This window comes from Falco cherrug, chromosome Z (genome assembly GCF_023634085.1).
Source record: "Falco cherrug isolate bFalChe1 chromosome Z, bFalChe1.pri, whole genome shotgun sequence".
Taxonomy (NCBI): Eukaryota; Metazoa; Chordata; class Aves; order Falconiformes; family Falconidae; genus Falco; species Falco cherrug.
Genome location: NC_073720.1, coordinates 61,065,169 through 61,090,852, shown reverse-complemented (window position 1 = coordinate 61,090,852; position 25,684 = coordinate 61,065,169). Strand labels below are relative to the sequence as shown.

The window sequence follows — 25,684 nt, the reverse complement described above, 5'->3', positions numbered from 1 at the left end:
ACCTAAAAACAAACAAACAAAAAAACCCACACCACCACCACCAAGAAAGCTAGAATCCTAAAAAATTCCGTGAATTGATATTACACCAGCCTAGGGTTGTCCATGTCTTTGAGGATGGTGGCAAAGGGAACAAAGAGAACCACAACCATCTCCTTAAAACAGATTTATCAGTACGTCGCAAATGTATACAACCTCCCCTGAAGAAAAGACTTCCATAATTCTTGCATTGAAGCCCAAGAAAACATGTAATAGATACACATTTTCCTCAGTTTTTAAATACAGAATAAAAGTAAAAAGAACTGGACCACAAAAATTACTCTTGTGTTATTGAAAAAGCTCTCTCCTTGCTTTAGAGGTTTGTGGTAAATAACTTGAAACAGAACCTGACAATAACAACTCCTTTTTCTTAACAAGAAAAACTTTACTGAATATTTACTCACAATGATAGGCAGAAAAAAAGTTGTATCACATTACTTAGTTCTGCTCAACACTCTTATGGTCTTTCATAAAAAAGCTAAGGCCTCCTTAATCAAAAGTATGATTAAAGTGACATTTTAAGTACAGGTCCCATCACACATTTTTTTCTGTATTTGGCCATGTTTCCATGCATTTCTGCTACTGATTAGTAAAGATGGAAAGAGTCTGCAAAACAACTGTTCTGAAAATAAATGCCATGTAAATTTCATACATACAACTTGAAGTGTCCTTTAATCAACTCCATTTTTTTTTAAAAAAAAAGTTATTCAGGGTATTATCTGAGATCATCTGGTCACGCTGTTCCTCTGGTTCTACAAAAATTAGACATGTTTTAGTATCTCAAGCCATGTTCTTAATAATCCTTTAGGAACAAAAGCCAGCTGTGCAGGCTCATGATCGTGACACTCTCCTTGACAGCAGATTAATGCTTTTTTCTACAACTCTTCTACCAGTTACTAAATTGAGCTTTAGAAATTACATGTTTCACAGCATTTCAAGACACCTTTCAGCCCTATTCAAAATTCATTTATCAAGAAAGTTAGGTAACAGAGAAAGTTTTGGACAAAGTCATTCAAAATCTCATGTATAAAAGTCATGTGACCAATCCAGTTTCTGAAGATATTAAAGTCTGATTCATGCTCGTTTTAAAGAAAATTTAACTCTGCATGTATTTTTTTCAAAACCATCCTCATCTCCCCCCTCTTTATTTAGTTATTTCTGAAGTGTAAAAAGTTATCCTGATTTCTTTCAAATTATACTTTTTCTAATACATGCTATTAAAACACCGAACTTGGCCTCTGTGTGTCTTGAACTATTATCAATGAGATTTGGTTTACAACTTCCTTTTAACCACAGCAAACCACACCAAAACATAAGGAAACAAAGAATGTGGAAATAATTTGTAACTTCATTTTCAGACAAAAAGTTAATAAGCCCCTGAGGAATTATTTAATATGTATTTGAAAACATATGCATTAGTAGTTGTCCAAGAATCTAGTAATAATTTTCTTTGTAGTTCATTTCCAGAAAGGAAGCAAAACCAGTAATGACCATAAGATGGGTTTCCAGAAGGGAAAATACACTTCCATGTCAAACCATACCAACTAGTTTACAGACTAGTTAGTAAGTCTAAGTTAGGGATTTAGGATATTTCTTGCATAAATGTAACTTCATACATACACATAAAGAGGGGTAGGGGGCAAGGAAGAGGCAGAGGGAAAATCTAAGATTTTCCAGTATTAGGAAAAAGCTTGACCTTTGTATTCCTATAGAGAACTACCTGCTGCTACTAATGTAAGTAGTTATTAATCTACTCAACACTTCTCACCCCATCAGAAACCTACCCAGATTTAAAAAAAATAAATAAATTCATTACTCAGCAAACATTTAATGTGTAAAAAAGTTAAAATACCCAGTAGTCAGGCAGATCTTTCACAAAAACAATACATAAACACACTTCCTTTTGCAGCACATCTGCCAAGTGCCAGAATGACATTTGTCAGAGGGGAAAAAAAACAACCAGAACTTTCTGTCCTAATTAGGGAATTCATTTTGCCTGTATGACTGAGCATAAATTGATGTGCTCGTGCATTAGGGACAGTTGTAAGTGTTGTAATCTGCAGTTGTAAGCAGAGCTGTTCTCTCATTACCCAACTAGTTCTCTTACAAACATCAGGTGACATTTCAGGTTGCTGGAAGGTGTTACATGCTTTAAACCAGTCTACTTTTATTCCATCCAATTGGTCAACTGAAAGACAGCAGGTACAAAACAGACTAGCCCATAACCTTAGGCCATGATGAGTACTGCAAAATATGCTGGTTTGCTATGGCTCCTCAATACTAAATTCAAGAAACAAAAGGCAAATTGAGATTAATAAAAAAAAAACCAAAACAACAGTGGGCTAGAAGGTTGCTGTAGTTGGGCCTCTTAATCAGAATAAGAATTCAGTAGGACAGCTTTTGACAAAGGCTGCAATCACTGTTCTTGAAAACATCCATATCTGTCTATACTGTTCTGCAGCTCAAGCACCTATTCTGCTAATATACAACTAAATTTTGTATTACTTCATATTAAACGTTTCTTCCAATTTTGTCTTCCTCTTTTCCACTGCAAGTATAATGCAACTTACTCTCTTTGTAACAAACTTGTATGAATTTATACATTTATGTTCCTTGTTATCAGTCTTTTCAAACTAAATAGATGATACTCTTTCAACACCTCTGGTAACTTTCTTCACCTTAGTACTCATTTTCCTGTTAAGCCTTCTGAAAGTCTCACCTCTCAAAGTATGCTTTCTAAAACTAGATACCGTATTTTTTATAAGGCCTACACCACTCCAAGTATAGCACACTATTTCAGCTGTATCTTACACAGAACATTTACATCATCCAAAAGCAAAATTCCCTCTAACACCGTACAAGTAACTCTCTCAATCTGATCTTCTGTAATGCTCAGTCTTTTTCTGCTTCACTAAAATCTGTAGTCCCCAGATTATTTTTCCATGTGGTGTGCAATACTTCCACTTGCCTGCTTTATTCCAACCTTTGACTATAAAATACTGGCTCCATTTTACCATGATAGTTTAAAATATGACTTCCAATTTTATAATCTATTCACATTCTACTTTATTAGCATGATCAATACAAACAGAAAATAATTTGTGGTTTTAAAATCTGGACTAAAGAAATTCTTACTTGGTTTTGGCCTCATTTTGCACAGAAAATTCCATCCTGCTCAGATGTATACCCAAGGATGTAAGTTGAATAATATGTGCTACCCAACATTTATTTAGCAAACATTTAAGTAATAGCTAGGCAACCAGCATGTCTATTAGCAGAGTGAAGGTAGCAATGGGCAAAATGCATTCACAGCAGACTAGAAATTAAATGAAAGTGTGGAACTGAAACATGATGCCAAGTCTGCTTTTTTGCTTTTCAAAGAAAGGGAAACAGATCTACTTCAATATTCCTGTTTGAGTTAGTGTTTGGTTTTTGAAAATTTAGTCTGCACATTATGAGAATGAACTTTCACAAAAAGCTATACAGTTAAGCTCAGAGCACCAAATGAAACTACACCGAATGTGTGCTTTAAACTGCATCAACACATCTAATTGTATTACACCACTTAGTTTCAATAATCACTACAGCTTTAATGTACACCCCCTCTGAGGTACAGTTGATGCTGAAACCATTAGCATTCGTAACTATACAAGCCTAGACACTTAATTAAAATAGAGAAGTCCTTTGTGAGGAAAACCTTATGATTAAATAGCTGCACTCTCAAATACACTGTCATGGAAAAATGAAATCTGGGGCAGTGGGAATATGGGTGGTTTAATAAAAATTCGAGTTAGGCAAATAGTTCTCCTCTATACAGTCAGAGAAAAGCAAGTTCTCCCAAAAGGAGATTCCAATAGGGGCTTTTCACTGACTGGATAAAATCTAATGAAGACTTTTTAGCTCACTTAACTGAACATGATAAATAATGCTAGTATGATCTTCTGTACGACATGCAGCTAAGCTTCTCGTAAATTTACCAATACTGCCACAGATGTAAAAACCAATAAAATCAATTTACTTCTAAAAATCAATTTACATCTGAGCAGCAACTCATAATCCAATTAAAGTGTTTATTATAGAGTAGAATATTAATCTTGAATATACAGAATCAAATATTATCATATAGGAACAAATATTAAGATTTTTGCCTCTTCCTGTCTTTGCAAAAGACATTTTTTCCAGATTATGAAAAAAATCCTGCAGAAGAATTAGTAGGAATTTGATCTTAACTCGAAACTACAAGCACACAACATAAATTTGTGTGTGTTGCTTCGTAAGGTGTAAAACCAAAGGTGGAAACAGCATTTATTATCCATAGATCAGCTTTTAGTTATAAAAATCAAACTGATGACATCAGGAAATAAAAAAGAGTTGCTATCAATAAATAAGTAAATTGACAAGAATTCAGTAGAGTTTAAACCAACACAGAACAGAATTATGCTACAATTTCAACAGCATTTGAAAATTAAGTTAAATGTGCAGTTTAGAAATAGAGCTATAATGTTAAAATTACACATTATTTCTAAAAGCAGCAACGGCTAACAGTTCTGATTAATGTGCAGATAATTAAAACCAATTATACTTTCCTTAAAAAAAAGTTCCATTATCTTAGCTTGACATTTCCAAATTCTGAATCCCTCTAGGAATGCCCTTCCTAATGACAGACCCAAAGTGAAACTTCAGATTCGCTAATAAAGGTGAGAGAACTCACACACATGCATTCCTATCAATTTTGTAACTCTGCAGATATATCTTTATAATACTCATTGCTCGTGCAAAAGGCAGATAATGAGGCAGATGATAGGCATGTATTCCATCCCTCTGCTCTCACAAGAAACAGGACCTTTGTGTGGCTTTCTCAAAACAAACCATGGAACACCCTCAAGAAAAAATTCACAACAAACACAGACAACAGCACAGCAAGAACTATAAATTTTGAGAACACAAAAAACCAACATCAACCTAAGACAACACTTTTAAATGTTATGTACCTACTACATATGCCAGATACACATACTTCCTATGATTTGGATGGACTGTAGTGGAACGCATATCCTAATCTGGAGCACATAACTACTCTCCAATTAAGGATAAAAGGATTAAGTCCAACGGCGCTATTTTAAATTTTTCTTTTACCACAAAGTTGTGAGGTGTTCTGAAGTCCAAGATGGGCTTGAAGCCCCCTGACTTTTTCAGGATCAGGAAGTACCTTCACTAAAATCCTTTCCTTGTTCCTCTTGTAGTGCAGGCTTTAAAAATCTGCATTTAGAAGGGAAAAAAAATCTGGTTCAGAAGAGCAGAAAGACTTTAAGTATGCCATATCACTTCAGTCTGTGCCTTGAGAGCCTTGGACTAATTACAGTATTGGCTCAAAGCAAATCCAGTAAAAAAGGGGCCAGTGCCTGGAAAAAAGAAGAAATAATACACAAATACACTAGTATACTGAAAATGTGTATCTTCTACTTCCAAAACTGCTTCAACAAGTACATGCATATAATGCCGATCTTTCAGTTGCATTCATTTCTTTACTAGCGTATTTCTTCATAATGATCACTTTCTGTTTTTTGAAAAACAAACCAGGTTGTTTTTCCTCCCCGCAAAGTATGTTTAGTTATTCTATTCTTTCTGCATTTCATAAGATCATACAACACTTCCATTACAAACAGTGTTTTTAGAGGAACCCATACATTTCTTGTAACAACTAATTGTGGGATTTTTCATTTTAGTGTTATCATTCTTTTATAGCAACTGAAGCATCAAACACCTTCACAACTTCATTGCACTGGTACTGCAAACCCCAAGAAAAATTTGAAATTCTCTTCATTAACTAAAAATCCTAAATTTTTGCAATTTGAGAATCTGCAAAGATTCTACAAACACTACAAACATTATCAATTTATTTACTAGTTTAATTTTGTAACAGCAATTTCAAAGACAGTCAGTAAACAAAAATGTTTAGAACAGACCGTCACTGGCTTATCAACAATAGGACAGACCAAAAATTGAAAACAGTTTAATTTATAAGATTTTTTTATGCAATAAAAAAGTTTCAAATTCAATGGATTTTAGAACAACTTGAATTCAGAAGCATGATAGTGAAAACTTGAGTTTTGAAATAAAAAAAAGATTAATTCCACAGAAAGTTTTGGAGTGCAAGTAATTGCAAATCAAAGCTGCTTTTTTCTTCTTAATAATGAAAATTTACAATAACTCAAAACAACCACTGTTCAGTTTTAAAGAGCTCTCTCTTACATCAGAAAATACATTCATCCCTTAGCTTATCTGTTGTTTTGTTTTCAGAGTTCCCAGATAAACTTTTAGCAAAACGTCAACTGTCAGTGCAGGGAGCCAGTTCCAAGATGTAATTAGTGTAATTAACACAAGAAGTAGAAAACTCGCACAGTAAAAACAGAAATCTCTGAAAAACTGCTGTGACCTTACAGAAAGAGTATTAAGAGATCAAGGTGCTGTGAACTCTTCCATGCCCCTCACTCCATTTCCCATTAGACATTGTCAATGCAAAATTTGATGGTTTTGGTAATAAAAGACAGTTACACAGCCACCCTCCACCTATAAAGAATAAAGAATGTATCCTGCTTTTGCTTCTGTTCATTTTGAATTCACCACTTTTGGCAGAATGACTTTACTGAAATATTTATTTCAAATTCACATTAACTGATGTTTCAGGATTCAGATGCCTGAGTTGCCCTGTGTCAGCCAAGCATTTAATTGCCTTTGCACAGTTCTTCAATGAAAATCAAGAGGGAGAATGCTTTTTAAATATCCATTCAATTCAGTCAAAATGACCTGGAGTTTACAACAAACTGAACATGTTCATGGCAGTTACAGGTCATCTGAAATCTAGTAAATTGACCAGGCAGCTGGTCACTAAGATTAACACTTTAAAGTAATTTGTTTTAAAAATCATTAGGCTGTATTCAGCCTAAGCAGCCAGGGTACTGGAAACTATAAGTGCAGTTCTTCACATATAATTTCAAATGTTTTTCTATTTTTTTAAATATTTGCACAACTGTGCTGAGAATACAAATGCTTAATTAAGTCTTGTTTCTTAATAGAAGAAGAGAGACTTAAGGCTTGACTGAATGACCTCTAGTCCTGCTCACCTCCCTTAAAAGTTACTAATACAGAGGTTTCACTTTAACAGAAACATAACAAGGTTGTGCATATTGCTAGCTCTATTTCATCCAATAAAAAACTAAAACTGTTGTTTTGGGGCTTTTGTTGTTGGTTGGTTGGTTTTTTTCCCTGGGGAACATGGCTTATTAACAATGTATGAACTGCCACAAATACTTCTGGTTTCATTTTAAGTGTTTCTGTATTCTTTCCTGTTTTCTTTAAATATTTTTCCCCTCACTGACATTTTAAATACTCATTTCAACTGTCTTTTTTAACACTATTTCAGTATATAACTAGGAATGCATATGCCTCAGAACTCATGAAAGCACAAAAGGTAATTAAATTGTGTATTACTAAAATGTCAAACGCTGTCAGAACATCCTCTCCTTTTAACTACACTGGACAACTGTTTAGATTAATTATACAACATGGGTGACACAGGTCAAAAAAAACAACAAAAAAACCACCACCAAAGTTCAAGTTGCTAAATGAGAATATTAAAACATTACCCCAATCCAGTTACCTTCTAAGCTCAGAAAGACACACTTTCCTTTGGTGTGAAGCTTTAATCAATTGCTTCACATCATCGGGACAGCTCTCAGTTCTGGCATATCACACCAACAAATGTCCTTCTCAGGCAAGTTATCATTGCTGTCATCTTCCAACCAAATAAGTAACGTTGCTCTGCCAAGAGTTTTTGACCACTGTACATTATTCTTTATCATATATTAAATTCAGTATAAATAAAATAAAATAGTATTAAATTTTGCATTACAGTGCTGTGTTGAGGAAGCAGTGGGTACACCGGCCAAGTGATTTCTTGCAAAGGTAACCAACCTGCAAAATCTTAAAGGTAAATCAGAATTTTCTTTCTAAAAAAAACCCCAAACTAAACCAAAAAAACCCAATAAAAAACATCCCACAAATTTTGGACCTAACAGAATAAACAGAACTTATGTCAAAATTTTGTTAATTACAACCTTATGCCAAAACTTGTTCATAGATATTGAAATAAGAATAATAGTCCAGATTATTTTGTATCCCCTATCTGGAAAAATGAAACTTTCTTTTATAAGGTGGATGTCACTAAACTGCTTAGTGCTTTGACAGCTCTTTGAAGACATCATTGATTATAGCATATACTACTCGGAATTTATCTCCTAGGCAACCTGAATATTTCAACCAGCGCAAAACATATCTGCTAAGTTATTAAACTAGCCTGATAAGAAGGGTATCATACCATTGCTCTGTGATTAGCTGACAAAAATAATTTCTGGGCATATTATAAGTACTGCTGGTCTACCACTAAAAATAATGCTAAATCAACGATTTGTAAAAAATCTTTCAGTATCACAGTATCTTCAGTTCATATGGGATGTCTTACACCACACTTGTAGAGTGCAATGGAGCTCAGTGCTTGTCCTGGTTTCAGCTGGGATGGAGTTAATTATCTTCTTAGGAACTAGTACCTGCTGTGTTTTGGCTCTGATGCGAGAACAATGTTGATAACACAATGATGTTTTTAGTTGCTGCTAGATAATGCTTATACTAAGTCAAGGACTTTTCAGTTTCTCTGGCCTTGCTAGCAAAAAGGCTGGGGGGGCACAAGGAACTGGGAGTGGACACAGCCAGGACAGCTGACCTGAACCAGCCAAAAGATATTCTATAGCATGGGATGTCATGCTGAGTATTTATTCCTGGGGGGTGTCCTGGTTTCAGCTGAGACAGGGTTAACTTCCTTCTCGGCAGCGGGTGCAGCTGTGCTGTTCGAGCAATGCTGACAGCACACGGGTGGGTTTGGCTGCGCCCGGGTGGTGTCTATCCTCAGTCAGGGACTTCTCAGTGTCTCAGGCCCGGCCAGCGAGAGGGCTGGGGGGGCACGGGGAGCTGGGAGGGGACACAGCCGGGACACCTGGCCTGGGCTGCCCAAAGGGATATTCCACACCATGGGGCGTCACGGTGAGTATATAAACTGGGGGAAGAAGGAGGAAGGGGGGGACATGTGGCACTATGGCGTTTGTCTTCCCAAGTAACCGTTACACGTGATGGAGCCCTGTTCCCTGGGGATGGCTGAGCACCTGCCTGCCCGTGGGAAGCGGTGAATTAATTCCCCATTCTGCTTTGCTTGCATGTGTGGCTTTTGCTTTACTTACTAAATTGTTCTTATCTCAGCCCTCGAGTTTTACACTTCTATCTGATTCTCCTCCCCAGCCCTCTGGGTGAGGGGGAGGGACTGAGCAGCTGCCTGGGGCTTGGTTGCTGGCCGGGGTTAAACCACCACAGGGGCTGGCCAGGGCAGGCAGGTCATTGCTCGGGGACTGGCTGGGCAGTGAGCAGTTGCATTGTGCACCCTGTGTTTTCTTTCTTCCTTTCCCTCTGGATTTCATTCTTTCCCCCTCCTCCCTTTTCATTATAACTGTTATTGTCATCACTGTTATTATTGTTCTTTCATTTTTATCCTGTTTCAATTATTAGATTGTTCTTATCCCAACTCTTGAGTTTTGCATTCCTTTCTGATTCTCCTCCCACCCCTGTGTGAGGGGGGAGTGAGTGGCTGTGTGGCACTTAATTACCAGCTGGGGTTAAACCACAACAACTCCCCAGTCAGGTACATGAAGGCTCAGAAGTAATTAAAAAAAAACAAACGGGGGGTGGGGGGAGTTGGGGGGGGGGGAGAGCAGAGCATGACTGATACTGGATACTGTTAGATCTCATTCACTCCTAGGTTCAACATGTTGTGTCAAACAATACTACAACATCCAAGCCCGTACGGACAGCCAATTCAGTTATTCCATCATGTATCACATTCCCCTGCAATGCTGTCTCCAGGAAACACCACACATTAAAAAAAGCTAAGAAATCTTGCCACGCACACTGTCGACATACCCTGTATCAACAGGTCACAGCTTAAACTGGATGGCAAGATGTTCAAACCCACCCAACACCACTGTCCAAGTCCAGTGAGTGCAAGCCTTTTGACATTCAGGAAGAATGACCTCTGTCAGACTACTCCCAAGTAGCAACGACACTATCAAAGGACAGGGCTGTCATGAAAGTATGATGCAGCATCCAATTTATCAGTATACTCGTGGGCTTTGTCTTCAAGACAAGCTGTATTATTTGTTAATTTCAGAACAAGACAAAAGCAGTTCCATTTCTAGTTGGATATTTTCTTGCAAAAGCTTTGTTTTCAGATGAAAGTAACAATTTTGTAAAAAGCATGCTACTTTATTAATTAAAGGGGTTTACTATAATTAAATACACCATATTTTCAGTACTCAAAAGCCTAATCATAAGACCACTTAGTTGTTCTAAGGTGGCAGAGTCACAGTAAGATTTAAAGTACTCTATTTCATTGAAATTAACACCTCACTTTTTTTATATAATTACAGATTCATAAAAATACGGCAACAGAGCCCTACAGAGATGAGATGCACAGGTCGAGAGGAAACAATACCAAATATATTAAAAGTGGTACCTGCTTAGAAGCAGCTTGAAAGGCATTTCTTAAACACACAACAATCTGGACCTACTTCATAGTAGAACACTGACTGCTGAAACAGCAGGTTTTTTCCTCTTTTTTTGCATGTAATCAAGCTGTACTAGCTCTCCTGTACAGTCTGTCTGATCAGTTTTTACTACTGACTACAAACTTTCATAAGCAGTGAAGAGAACACAACTCAAAATCATCAAAAGGAAGGGTGGATGAGAGAGACAAAAGCATACCATCAACTACTCTCCCATTGAAAAGCAGGTTAGATTTGAAATTGACAGCATCAACTCAGTAAAATAAGAAAAAACAATAGGAAAATTACTAACTAATCACATTAAAAATCTTATGAGCTTCCTGTCAGTAGTTTTCCTCTAAATTTATAGGTGATATGAACAAAACTTTTATAAGAATAATCAATTTACAATATAGCTATTTTTCAAAATCTTGAAATGGAAAGCTACAAAAAGGTAAATATTCAGCCAATTAAAGAAAAGTAACACCTTGCCAATTACATTGACTTAATTCTATCCCACATAATGGTATATTAAAACACATTATCAGAAATAAATCTAGAGATTTCACGCTACAAACAAAGGACTTATGCACAGAGGATAACCAAATAATTAAGTTTTGGCGAGAATCAGTATTTTCAATCTGCTGATGCCTCAAAATTCGAAAGGAAAAATCAGTTTCTGTTTTAGAAGCTTCTTACTGAAGTTTAAGCACAGTAATCTTTAATGGTAAATTTATCAAGGCAAGTTTAAGATTCAGCTGAAATTAACATTTCACATCTTTACTGGTAACCTAGAAAAATCAGACACACAGTCATAATATTCACGTACTAGACTTAAGCAGAAGTTACTGTCTGAGCTTACATACCACTTTTCACAACGGTAATAATGTTAGTGGAAATTCAGATTACAACCAGGGATAAAGTCAGAAGCCTAGAAAGACTAAATCCGTTTTTATAAGACAAAATAATTGAACATATTCAAATTAAAGTTTTAACAATAAAGGAAGTATGTAGTGTGTACTTCAACATTACTTTGAAAATGTTTCCAAACAGGAAGTCATTACAAAACAACAGGTTTTCAGGCAGCAGTATCAACATTCCTTTGTAATTCTTCTCCTCCCCTTCTACCTCACACTTTTTTCATCTTTATTCTATCTCCCATAACTCTGATTACACAGCCTTTGGAACATGAATTGCATCTCAAAATGACTGTATAATATCTTCACACAGGCAAATTAAAATAAGCAATTATCTACCAATGTTACCGTCTTAGTAACTTCACACAACTTTAGAGAACAGCAGCAAAAGACTGCTAGGATAATATTAATTTTAAAATAAAAAGGCTTGGCATGTGTATCTACTTCATATGCATAAATGCACAAACACCAAAAAGGGAAAAAACTTACTTAGCATACTATGCAGAGAGATAAGCGGGATGCAAACAAAAGGAGTATCACAGGGGATGGAAAGGGCATGGAAATGCTATGGGGGAAATTTCAGCAACTAACCTAGGCAAGGAAAGCAAAAGAATTAAAAGCTATCCTGAAATGGCAAAAAGTCTACTTTATAACTTGCCTCCATCCAACTGTTTATATACAATATATACAGTCTCTCCCATTGAAGATATCTGAGAGCACATTTTTAAAAAGTTAAAACCTTTTTAGTTACATATCTAGGCACCTGATCATTTTGGACAAGTTTAATATAATTTATTAGCACCTATCTAGAACTGCAATAAGAGAACAGAAGTTCTATTTTAAAAAAAGAACAGTATGTATGTCAACATGACCACTAGAAACAAGCTTCTATTAAAACTATATATACACATATATTATACATATTTAACTTTAGAAGACTCAAGACCGCTTCCCCCAGAAGCTCACAAGGACCAAACTGCTTGTTTTCTTGAAGAATCTGATTAGAATTTTTAACAGTAGCCGTTAGTCTGCTGAATAGTGTGATACCTTTGTGAATTAGTCAAGTAGGTTTTATTAGCTTGCCACTTGCTAGAACTAGAAAAAATAAATACTAACATCAGCAAAAATAGTACACTACTTTTAAAATTAATCTTAAATCATCTGTTCTGTTAGCAAAAACATTGTATAATTTGATTTACACCCATAGCAGCTCTCATATTCATAAGTCTTATTATTCACTTTATTTGGATTAGTAGACTTTTATGAATGTTTAAGTTATTTCAGGTTGGATACTGAATGTTCGTGGGCATAGCAGGATGTCAGTTTCAACTGAATACTCTAAACCTAAATATAATTAAAATAGTAAGCTCTCTTAATACAATGGAAAGTTGCAATTAAGAGAAAACAGTGTCCTAATTTATCTTCTACTTGAATTGTAAAGAAAATCCAGCTTTTATATATTGTGATTTTTAGGCCTTATAAAAACTAAGATTTTGCTCACACTGCTAATTATGTTTTAATTATGTCTAATTAGAATTTTCTACTGCTCCTTTCAAGTATAATTTATTAAGGATTTCAATGCTATAAAAGCACATAGTAAACCTACTACCTGCTGCAGCTGAATTAGTGCCACGTGAGAAACTTCTATAGTTTTAAAACTGCTGTGTTGTTTTTCAACTACACATAATATTAGCATAATATGCCAGACTACATTTTATTTATTTTTTTTTTATGAGTGAAAGTTAAAAAAATGAAATGGCATAAAAACCTACTAGGTAGTGAAAACACAAACATTGGTAGAAGAATCTCATACACTAATTAATACATAAATTATTTACCTTGGTTGCAATGTCAGCTTTATAACTGTCTTGTGTGGCAAAGAATCTTGGGAAGACTGAACATCATCCTACAAGAGAACATCTTTGAATTTGCTTTTGAATACAATTAAATGTATGATATATGAGCTTTGTCTGTGATATGAACCTTATGAATTACAAAACCACGCTAGCCGTATCATAAACAGAAGCCTATTTTAGCATGCTACATAGGACGATGAACAACAAAAGTTTATAAACTAAGTACTTGAGACTGACAAAAGAAAAAGGCTTACTTTCACCAATTCATTGGGGAACATTTGCTTTCACTAGATGTCTCTTATTAGATACCATTATCAGATTGCCACCCCCGTGTTTTCCTTTCTGCATACATCATAATTGCCATCTTCCTTCAAATTTCACAAATACTTACCATATATTTTTATTCACTTTCTTTCGATTTAAATTTATTCTGAAACCCTACAACTCGTGTGTATTTATCAGACAGATTTTGAGTTTAGTTGTCTGGATTTTCAAAAAACATAATTTGGGGTGTTGGTATGATTTTTATGTGATATAAACTACTTGAAGTATTGTTTCACAATATTGAATTCTTATTTTTCATGAGTTTCTCTCTTTTCTTAAATAAAATACAAACCAGGGCTCACTACCAGTGACAAAAGGTAGTGACAAGCCATTGCTGTCACTATGGCATTAGCCTTTTAAGACAACAGCCAAGCTGTTGATGTACTGTTATATACCTTTGATAGTTCCTATAATGCTGACAATTACAGACTTTGCAACTGAAGCGCAAAGCCCTCAGTTACTCAAAATATTCCAAAACATCCTAAAAATTATGTTTTTGAAATCCAACTATTGACATTTACATGAAAGTTTTCTTCCTGCACTCAAAGAAACAAGCCTAATATACAGGAATGCTGCAATGGCTGCATTGTTTTATAGGTTGAATCTCATCCTATTGGTTGGACCATGCAGGGATCTCCAAGTTTCTTCTGATTTTCAGTGTATTGTCTTCCAAGCTATCTAGTGTTTGTTTGTTTACTGATGCAGAGTCCATAAAACTTAAGACATGATATGCAAGGTATTCAGTTACCAGCTGAGAAAACCATGATGATTTTGCATGTAACTAATAATTAAGAATAGCAGAAACACAGTACTAGTAGTGTCATTATGAAATCCTTCCACCATGTCTCATTTCCAACTGCCTTTTTCCTGGCCTCAAGAAGGGCCAGTTTATTCTGGTTGTAACCTACTATCTACTGGAATGCTGCTACAGTCTCTTGCTCTGTTCCTTTGACCACGTGTTTTTTCCTTCTTCACCCTTCAAAGACAAAGCCATTTTCAATCTTAAGGTCTTCATCATTTGTCTTTCTCAAGTCTCAGCATTCATTCTGAATGCCCATATCTGAGCAATTCTTGATGTCAGCTTCCATCAGCCACCAAAATACCATGATGGTATTTGAAAGCAAGTGCCTTTGAACTTTCTACTTACTCAAGTTTTGCAAAAGAATTTTTGTAAATAACCTGAAGTTCTTGCATTATCCCATTTTACAAATCCCAAATTATACACTTTTTGTTGTGGCAAAGTACTGTGTGAATATTAGATTTATGGTATGCTGCAGTTACTGTATATCATACAGATAAATCATAATCTACTTCTGCAATCACTTTTTTCTGGTTTATATAGCTATAATAAATTTATTGAAATAAGAACTTTCTTTTTGTTTCTGCTTTCACAGTGGGGAGGGAGAGTTTGACTTAGTATGCTTCTAGGCAATATGCAGTTTAAACAGCAGTTAGCACTTCTACAATCCAGTGGTATTAATCCAGACTTATAAAGAACAGGAACAATGCAAGTTTTGCAAAAAGTAGTAACACATCATCTTCCAATATAATTCAGAGCACAAGTGAAAATTTCATTCCACAAATTACTTTGAAACATTCTTACTTTATGAAGGTGCACATTCATTTTGTTACCTTTTCCAACCAGGAGAAAAATGACATATTCATGGCACACACGCATGTAGCACACACCCACAGGCACATATGCTTCATGGACGTATATATTAATATCAAAGTAATAAACCGTAAAAAAAAAAACAACAATTTTAACTATTTATTTATTTAATTAATGTATGTGACTGGAAGGGTAATTCAAAGTATGACACATTTGGCACACCTAAGCCAGCAGAATATGTGTCATATTAGTTATGTTAGTGTAAGGTAACCATATAATAAAGACTGTCTTAATCCTGCTATGTTTATGCACAAAGAAATTAAAGCATCTTGTTTCCTCTTTATACCAGGTATATGGACTTCCAAAGACTACCTATCACAGCAAAGAGCTTCTGCTCAAATAGAAAAGAAACCAAGAAATCTGAAAGGAAACAATATTAGTAAGTGTAATCCTTCAAGGTACTCTTCACTGTAAAATGGGTCTCAAGATGTGTGTGGATCTGTTGTTTATTTTATCATTGGTAGATTCTCGTTTCAAGTGATTTCGGCTAAGGAGAAAAGCAGGCCTTGCCTAGACTTGCTCTTGCAAATTCAACTTAGGCTTACGTTCAGGACGGAACATTTCCTGTTCCTACATTTGTTAAGTATTAAGTAAAGCCAAATTACAGGACTGCAGATCATCATATACATTTACTTATCATATGCATGTCACTAAAGTCAACAAATTATGCCCACAAAAGTACCGTAACACCTCAGTTTACTATGTGATTCACCAGTGGAACAAAATAAGCCCATTTACTTTAGATGTGTGTAGGGGGTTCAGCATTAACTGCTGAAGTTTTCCCTTTTTACTTCCCAATATCTTCATTTAATAGGAAGAGTGGTAAGCAGCAGATTTTTGAGCAGGTATTAAGCAGCAAATTTCATTCTAACTTTCTTTCCAGACCACTCAAACTGTATTGAAAAGACATAGTTCACATTTCATTTTTGGAAAAAATCAAGAAAGATAGCTCACCATCTTCAGAAATGGAGTTGATGTGTCATAATTGTAAGTACCTTTGTCCTTCAGGATAAGAATATGAGCAGAGTCAATTATCACTTTCTTCAAGTTCATTATTGAATGGAAAAGCCTGTTCAAAATTTTAATGTCTTAGTTAGTTTTCAGTTGTTTTTATTCAATGTGATAGCATGAACATTTTAAAAGATCAAAGAACTCAAAAGTATGTTACAGAAAAACAAATGTAATTTGTAATATCAATATAACATGACAGTAAGAACAGCTAATTGCAGCAGGTGACCAGAGTGCAAAATGCAAAAGAATTCTGAATTTCATTATGTTTCTACCTTGCATACTGAAAATGAGGTACATCTCTACCCCACTGCTATGCTACAAAATGTATATCCTCAAAATACCAAGGACTTTTTCAAAATGCTTATCTTAGGAAAGTCTGTGGTTTGTATGTTTTATTTCCAGTATCTACAGCAAAGACAAGCCTGAAATGCTCGTCACAAAGTCAGGGTTATGTTTAAACAGGATTAGAAAAAGAATCAGAAACACAAAAATTTAAATTACCACTATTTCCACTGCTTCCACTGACACAAGATTTACAAATTCTCAAATACTGAGTGCTGTGTAACTTTTTTGTAAAGTGAAAAAAAGCCTTTTACTGCCTCATATCCAAGTGCACTGCATGTGTTTATAACTTGATCGCACCTATGTTTTTAATAGATAAGCATTTAACAGATTTATGGAATTTAAAAATCCTTGTCATGAATGCAGTAGTTTAAACTGAGAGAGACTATTTTAGGGGCATTTAAAACCATAACTTATTTAATGGACATGCTCTACTATGAACCATCTACTATCATCTACCTCAATTAATCACATTTACTAGCGCCTAACATTAAAAATTTTCTGAAAAAAACACTTAAAGCATATGTTGACATACATAACAATATAAAATACACTATTCAAAAAAGAGTCCACAAAGTAGTTAGCAGAATAATTTGTAAATACTGAGAAAGCAACTAACCACCAGATCTAACAGAACAAACAGACAAAATAAGTAGAAGATTGGAAACATAAAAAAAATTTCCCACACTGAAGGTACATTACAGAGGGTGTGGATTTTCCAAGGAATATATGCTTAAATTAGCATGTGTCTTGATGATTATTTAGCACAGGCAGATTTAAAATGTTCACCTATACACTAGTTAACTGCAGAAAATAACAGCCCTGTTATTAAGGAACTCTTGGTATCATGCCTACCTAGCTTCTTTAGAAATCTTGGAAATTTTGTTTTGACATCAAATTCTTACTTCAGAGGATTAAAAAATATTTCATAAATTAAGAGCATGTGTAACCAAGTTAACTTCTTTTGTAAAGCACCAGTAGACTTTCAGTACTATTTTGCGAGCTACAGCAAATCTGTATCTCTGAAATAAATACTTCTGTTTTCAAAAAGCAAAGGAAATCAAGATTTAAGTTTACATATTTACAATAACCTACCTAGTGCCATAATCCACAACTACCCAATCTTTAGCTGTTCCTGTAATAGCATCATGGTGCTGAAAGAGTCCAAGGTTCCTCCTAGCTTCTGTCAGCAATTTATAGTTATTCACTGAAGGAAATACACTCATCTTCTCAGATTTACTGGACTGTACCAAAGCCAAGGAGTAGAGGATTTCAGCTGACCTGGAATTGCAGAGAAGAATCAAATATTTATATATGTTTAAAAAGCAAAATGCAACACACATTTTACTTGAAAAATAAACAGATATTTTTGTATTTTTCCACACGCCTAGTTCCACATGTTCTTTAAACATTAATCTTGTACTTTTTAGCCTATCTCTAGATTCAAACAGTTGAAAACCACTGCGGCACTTCACCATCAGCTAATTTCACACCTTGTAAGCTTCTTACAAGCCTTCAGTGATGAAAATAGAGCTTATAAAATAAAAATACAACATTACAAAGATACAGTTTTCACAAACGTGTGAGGTATATAGATCTGATCTTAAAGTGATACAGTAAGGATAGACTGCCTTACAGGAGATATACAATTCCTATTTCAAAAAGCGATTTATTAACCAAAAAAAACTGTTTTAAAGAAATACATTGACCTGTACATGCCATATAGTATCTATTCTGCCATTTGTACTTTAAGCAAACTAAATTCTCTTGAAGATAGGCAGTTCATGCACCTGCTCACTATATATTCACTTAACACTGAGAATGGTGCACTCAAAAACCCTCAGACTAAAGACAATGCAGAGTCCTTCTCCTTAAGCAAAAGCCTAGCACTAAGATACTACCACTGGGTTGTCACTTGCTTTATGAGAATCTATATTTATTTTACAAAAAGTAAAAACCTGTAATTGCCAGTTATTATGAGTACTTGACTAACAAAGATGCCTGTAGAAATTCTGAAAAACCATCTGTTAATGTTCTTCCCCTACCTCCATTTACTAAAATGTTACAGTTCTGGTTGTGTAAGTCTGAAAAGTGTCAGATTCCTATTCAAACTTTATTTGAACTTAATGAATGTTTCTCAGGTGTTTGGAGAAACCAAGAAGATGCAGTTTAATGTTACAAAGAGGAAAGAAAGTAAAATAATATATGCTCCTGAAACAAATATAAAACTAACTTCTTAGGCTGTAAATAAAAAAAATAAAAGGGAAAATGCATCAACGTTCACATTTACCTAGGCTGTAGTGAGTACATGTGTTCCAATTTAAACTAAGTACAACAACAAATTGTAAAATCACTCTCAGCTTGGGTTTTCAGACTGTGCATTTATATTAACTATTAACATGAAAAATATATTTGGAATCAGTTTAGTCTCTTTGTCTTCATGCATCACATAGGTGACAACTATGTAAAAACTGCAAATAATGTCAAACTGAACTGAAAGGTACCTTGCAAATATACAGCTCAATTTATTTTCATACTGTCAAGATTTGAGGAAAAGGATGAGATTCTGGTCTTACAGGTAAAATAACTGTTCAGAAGTTACACGCAAAATCAAGGTGTTAAAAGGTGTCATTCCTTTTCTTATTACTAGTGCACTTAAACTCAATAGTTGTGATTTTAACATTGATTAGTGCAAATGCCTACATCTACATATTCCTCCACCTTTGTTCTATTATAGCTTAACTTGAAAGGAAAACTAGTACATTGTAGTTAAAAAGGCATGAGATGCACATTCATCTAGTGGATAAACACTGACTTAGCTAGTAAACACTGACCCAACTGTAGCTATGAAGTAAAGATTTATAAAATGTTAGTCCCCACAATACCAGGTACATTTTACTTCCCACAATCCCACCTCTTTTTTCCTTTTTTTTTTTTTTTTTTTTTAATAGGGAAGTCCGTTATTAATAAACAAGGTCACAACCTTAAAACTAGAAAAAGTAACATTACAATGAAGTTGTATAGTAAATGTATTTTCAGTTCAAACTACTCCCAGGACTTCACTTTAAATCCATTTTGTCTATAAGGAACACTTGGAACCCTTTTGCCTTTCAGAAAAATAACTGATGCTGTTTTACACATTCATTCAGTACACCAGTCTCTTAGAAGTAAATTTTTCAAGTCTCAATATTATTCTAAACATTAGAATGGTTCAATGGTGAAAGGTGAAAGGCACTCAGAAGTGAAACTACAAGAAACATTAGAGAATGCTCCAACTTAGAAGCATTTACTCCTCTTGAATATCCTTCTATAAAAGCTGTATAAAGCCTTTGTTTTCTCACCTCTCTTTCAAACTACTGCAGATTACCTTAAGTAGTTACCACAGATTTTCCACTTTGTTGTAATTTGTCACTGTATCTCTGCCTGATGGGACATTACAAATAGATCAAAATTTGCTTCACTGATTGCACAAAGCCTACTCTAGCTTACCTTTAGGTCCACTTTGTATCTAAGCTAAATAAATAATAAATAAATTTCCCAAAGAGTTTCTGACCTCTCAAGATGTGATCTTTTCTGTCTATCTGTACCATTAGAAGTATCACTGCTCTTGTCCTGCTTCCAAATTCCAGTATTTTTTGCAGACTTGCTGTAATTTTTCCCTAACCTATCTGTTAACAATGAAACCAGAATGCACTCTTGTTCCCAACTATGCTGCTGTTCTTCACATCCTTCCACTAGTATGTTAAGCAAACTTCTGGTCACTGATCTCATCACCCTTCAAACTACTTCAATCCATCCATCTCACACTTATGATTAAAAAAAAAAATATCACAAGTCAACACTGATGTCAATCTCCACCACAAAATCAAAACTATCATGCACTCACTTTCTTTAATGCACAACACCTGTTTTTAAAAAAGTTTTGGAAAAACGCACCCAACCAACTCTGTTCTTGCTTAAATGGCCACCCACCATAGCATGTCCTGAGACTGAAAACTGTTTGCTGGCTATTATGTAGCAGTGAAGTTCTTCTTAGTCTTGGTACTGCTAGAACTTAATAATTCATTCTTGATAAAGAACACATACACATACATTTTTAATTCCTGTTCATGGTTCATTCCCCCTCTCATATATATATGTACACATACATATGCACACTAGACAGATACATCTGTTAGCTCAGAAAGAACTACGGAAAATTTAATCATAGAGATTGGGTCAAGTGTGTTATTAATTAAACATGACCATAACATATTTCCTCTGACTTTTAAGAAAATAAAAAAATAAAAGACAAAACCCCCAGTTCTGCTGTTCTCACAGCTAACAAACCATCTTTGAAGATTCTCCAGATGTCTGAAAGCAAAGTTGCCAAAAACTCCCAATACTACACTGACAAGAGTATATATGCATTTTGTTCTGACCTGTTCTCCACAGTGGATAATGAACGATGAAGAATTTCCTAGAAATTTTTAGAAACATGCTTTGTTTTAATTAACAAGATTGAAGGTTTAGTTTTCTTCCAGAGATTCTTTACCTATAAGTCTAGCATCATTTTCACAAGTTAAAGGTAACTCAAGTTCTTAGAAGAAGACACCTTTTAACAGTGTAAAGTTGTAAATACTACAAATAAACCTGAAAGCAATTTATATTAAGTTTTCTGCATCATAAGTAATAAAAAACCCCAGGAAAATGGCAATGAAGCAAACACTTTAAATCTTTGAGAAAATGGGCTATGATAAAACTTAGAGAAAATTAAATCCTTGGTGCAATTTAACAGAAAGGAATTCATGCAGAAGTATGAAAAGCAATTCAGTAGGGAATTCAATTTATATGGACATCATCTGTCCTGTTTTCTATATAGCTTGTCTTTTCCAATAGCAACATTAAACAAGGCTGGTTCTGCTGAAAATCAAAGATTATGATAAACAAGCTAATGAGAACAGAGCTAATTAGTATTTATAGTGTTGATACAGTAAGTAAAAAATAAAATGCTTCTAATAAAATCATATTCTTAGTGATGATAGTCTATTGATAAACTCTTTCTGAATAGTTGTTGAACTTCCTAATTACTGTTAGCCTTGTAAGTGCCTTTTTTGTAATCTTCTAACATTTTCAGGTATATATATTAAGCATAACACTTGTAGCGTTCAAAACTCTGATTAAAACACTGCAGAAGTCACTCTGAAAACTTCTCCTTACTATATTATTTTTACATTCTTCTGTCAAAGGTATCCTAGACTTACTTTTTCTCACTCCTTTCAGCTTTGGTCTTATTTTTCTTCTTCCTCACAGCCTGTCACTTCTTTCCTCCCTGCTTTCCCATCTGTGAAACTTCCCCTTGATGGTCAATGCAATGCCTTCAAAGTTATGTCGCATTGTCTCTTCCCTAACATCCTTCTATTCTCAGGCCTGTGATCTCACTTCTCTTACAAATTTCTTATTCTCTACTGCTTTCATTTCTTCATTGATTTTCTTGATCTCCTCAGGTCTCTTACTCTGTATTCTCAAGAGTATAGAATGAAGGCTAGAAAAAGCCACTCTCATTGCAAGAAAAAACAGATCACAGAGTAGCTGTGTCCCAGGTTTGCAAAGCTTTACCAAAGACTTTATTGCCTGGAAGAAGGAAAATAAATTCTGCTAGATACGGATGTTTCTCTTCTAAAAGGTACTTGTATCTGCCTCCAAAAACAATTCTTTCCACACCTCTTTTGCCACCACCACCCATTAAAACACATACACAACATATTTCTCAGCATTACAGAAGTTCTTCTCCAGCACCAAAAGGTCTTAAGAGCATATAGGAGCACTACAGGTAGATGTAGTTTTGAAGGGTCCTTCTAGAAAATAATATCCTTTGACTAAGGATCCCTGGAAGAAGCATCTTTCAGACACAGTTTCCAGGTTTTGGCCTTAGATGAAATGGCCCAGTTTTATCTCATCTACATCTGTCTCAGTTCTTTCTAGAGCCTTAAAATACAATTAAACCATTTTACAATGTGTCTTATCTACAGCTGCTACAAGGGAGAACCACTTAAATACTCTATTACCAAAATTCAGCAATAATTTTTTCTTTAAAGAAGATGGAAACACTTTCCTGCAGAGCAGTACCTTACAATCTGAGGACACTCGGTGCACAATATTCCTGACTATTTCTCAGCTGCCTCTAACAACCCTTGTAAAATTTGCACCTTCATATTTTTCTCTAGAAGAGTATACAGTATAGCCATAATGACAGACTGATCTGACTGCTGCCCAAATCTGATACAGAAATAAAAAGCATACTAAATACTATTTTTCATGGAATCAGGATTTGCTGATCACTTGGATAGTATTTTAGAACTTGCTTGTTTAGATTGAAAAAAAAAAATCATTGCATTTATGTGCATTTACTAAAAAAATACCAACCAGATACAACAACTAATCCTTGTAACAGAAACTAAATTTGGAGGCCACTTAGGCTATCCTTATTGCAAGCAAACTTAAACTGTGCATTTCAAAATCACTTTTCTGTCTGTCCAACAAATTTAGAGTACTTAAATGCTGATCTCTCCCCTGCACCAAGGCATGTTATGAATTTACTGGATGGCAGTATTTACCGTAAGTAGGATTCCAGGACTCTATCCAGTCGTTTATAGAAAGGTCGCGATGTAAAGTACCCACTCCAGTAATGATGATCTCTGTCTGCATAGGTGAAGAAGTCTCCACTTAAAACAGGGAAAAATGAATTGCTGCTCTTTTCACCCAAATTGCTTTCTTTGCGCAGAGCTTCAAAGTAGTCTGATAAAGTTCCAAACTGGGCCTGAATGAAAATTAAAATTAAAATGTAACATAGTTCCATTTTCTTTAATTAGACATATGAAGAAAATTAATATGCTTGGTTTCATACACATTTCAAAAATATGCCAGTCTTCCACCAGAATCATAGCAGAAAACCTATCCTAAAGAGCTTTAAAGTTTCCCTGCACACTTTTCACACAAGCTGAATAGCTTGTTCAAAACCATTTCAACTTCCTTTCAATTCAGAACAAGGAAGACATGGACCTGTTGGAGTAGGTCCACAGGTGGGCCACAAAAATGACCAAAGGGCTGGAGCACTCCTGCTATGCAGAAAGGCTGAGAGAGAGGGGTTGTTCAGCCTGGAGCAGAGAAGGTTCTGGGGAGATCTTATTGCAGCCTTCTAATACTTGCAAGAGGCTTTAAAAGAAAGATGGGGACAGGCTTTTTAGTAGGGCCTGTAGCGATACGACAAGGGGTGATGGTTTTGAACTAAAAGATGGTAGATTTAGACCAGGTATAAGGAAGAAAGTTTTTAAGATGAGGGTGGCAAAACACTGGCAGGTTGTCCAACGAGGTGGTAGAAGCCCCATCCTCAGAAACTTTCAAGGTCAGGCTGGACAGGCCTCTGAGCAACCTGATCTAGTTGAAAATGTCCCCGATCATTGCAGGTAGGTTGAACTAGATGGCCTTTAAAGGTCCCTTCCAACCCAAACCATTCTATGATTCATGAAATAGTGATTTATACTATAGAAATAAAAGCTATCTAAAAATATAAGCTAAATCTCAACAAATAAGCAAAGCATTCTTCCATGTTTTATGACCAAGTCTCTAATAAATGAGCTAAGTAGTACCTCAATATCACGTAAGTAAATGTCTGAACTAAGTAAGAAACTTAATGTAATACAACAAAAGCATTATTGTCTTCATCCCATGTTTTCAAAATTAACTTTCTTGTGCTCTAGAACCCTAACATATGCTTAACACAAGATGACTGTTGATTAAAAAGTAAGTATTTGCTTTCAAAAGCTCTTTCTTAAAACTACATACAAATAAATTATGTTTAGAGGTGTAACTCGGGAGTACAACAAATACATATCTTCTGGTCATTTTTTAAAAGTTCAGACAAGTAACAGAATAACAGCCCCTTACAGGGTAGGTCAAGAAAAGATAACCTCAAGCTTGCGGGTACAGAAAAAGGGAGAAAATAAAAAGGGAGATGAATTGACATCAATGTTGCCAACATTGAGAGATGTCGTTAAAGGCATACGTGTGCAAACTGGATTTTGAATGACTGGAAAAACAATTAATGGAAATGGGAACAGCACAGAGAATCACACTACCCCAAGTATCCTCATCAGAAATATTAATGATAATTGCTCAAATTTAAATTGTCACTTTGGGGAGAGGGTGGGTGGGTGTTTTTAGCAACAAGCATAAAAAGTAGCATGCCACAATTTACAACACCACAAAACAAGCTTTTTATACAATTCTTTTAAAAGTGACTTGGACTATAAGGACTATCACTGTGAGAACAAGGATATGCTGTTTCAACACTTAAAAACAAACAAAACAAAGAGTATTCACTCTTCAAAATCATTCAGAAGATGGCAGAATCTTTTAGGTGTTTACAGTATGGTAACTTACCACTTTGAATGGCAGTAAAGCAGACAAAGAAACACTGCCACAGAAATGCCAATATTAGCGATCCTTGCCTTATCAGGCACCTCTAGGACACCTGGCCTTTTCCCTCGCTATCACTGACACCCACAAACCAGAATTGAGAAGATAAAAAAGTATCAGTGGACCAAGAGAAATGAGGTACAGGTGACCTCCCTTCAGTATGCTGGATTACATCAGAGAAAGAAAACCCCACCAGAGGAACCAGCAAAGTCAAAGAAAACTTAGTCTAATGTCAGGTAAGTGGAAACGGTGAAACAACCACGTAGACTCTTCTATTGGCATATAAAAAAGCCTCAGCTTAATTTGTGCGTAATTGATGTGAAAGACATCTCCAAATGGGAGATTAAACTCCCTGAAAGCAAAATTGGTATTTTTTACAGTAATCTACCACATACTTTTAGGACCATAAAATAGTTGCTGGCATGA

General features: G+C 35.1%; 1 protein-coding gene across 2 annotated transcripts in view; it reads right to left on the bottom strand.

The window, feature by feature from the left end:
- Positions 1-25,684, bottom strand: part of MAN2A1 (mannosidase alpha class 2A member 1) — a 127,838-nt gene that overhangs the window by 53,143 nt on the left and 49,011 nt on the right. For both annotated transcript variants that reach the window (XM_055698392.1, XM_055698393.1), the window contains exons 9-12: positions 23,398-23,600; positions 17,897-18,082; positions 16,403-16,517; positions 13,435-13,502 (exon numbers count right to left, since the gene is read on the bottom strand). In XM_055698392.1, the coding sequence (XP_055554367.1) occupies positions 13,435-13,502; positions 16,403-16,517; positions 17,897-18,082; positions 23,398-23,600 (572 nt within the window). The remainder of the gene's footprint in view (positions 1-13,434; positions 13,503-16,402; positions 16,518-17,896; positions 18,083-23,397; positions 23,601-25,684) is intronic.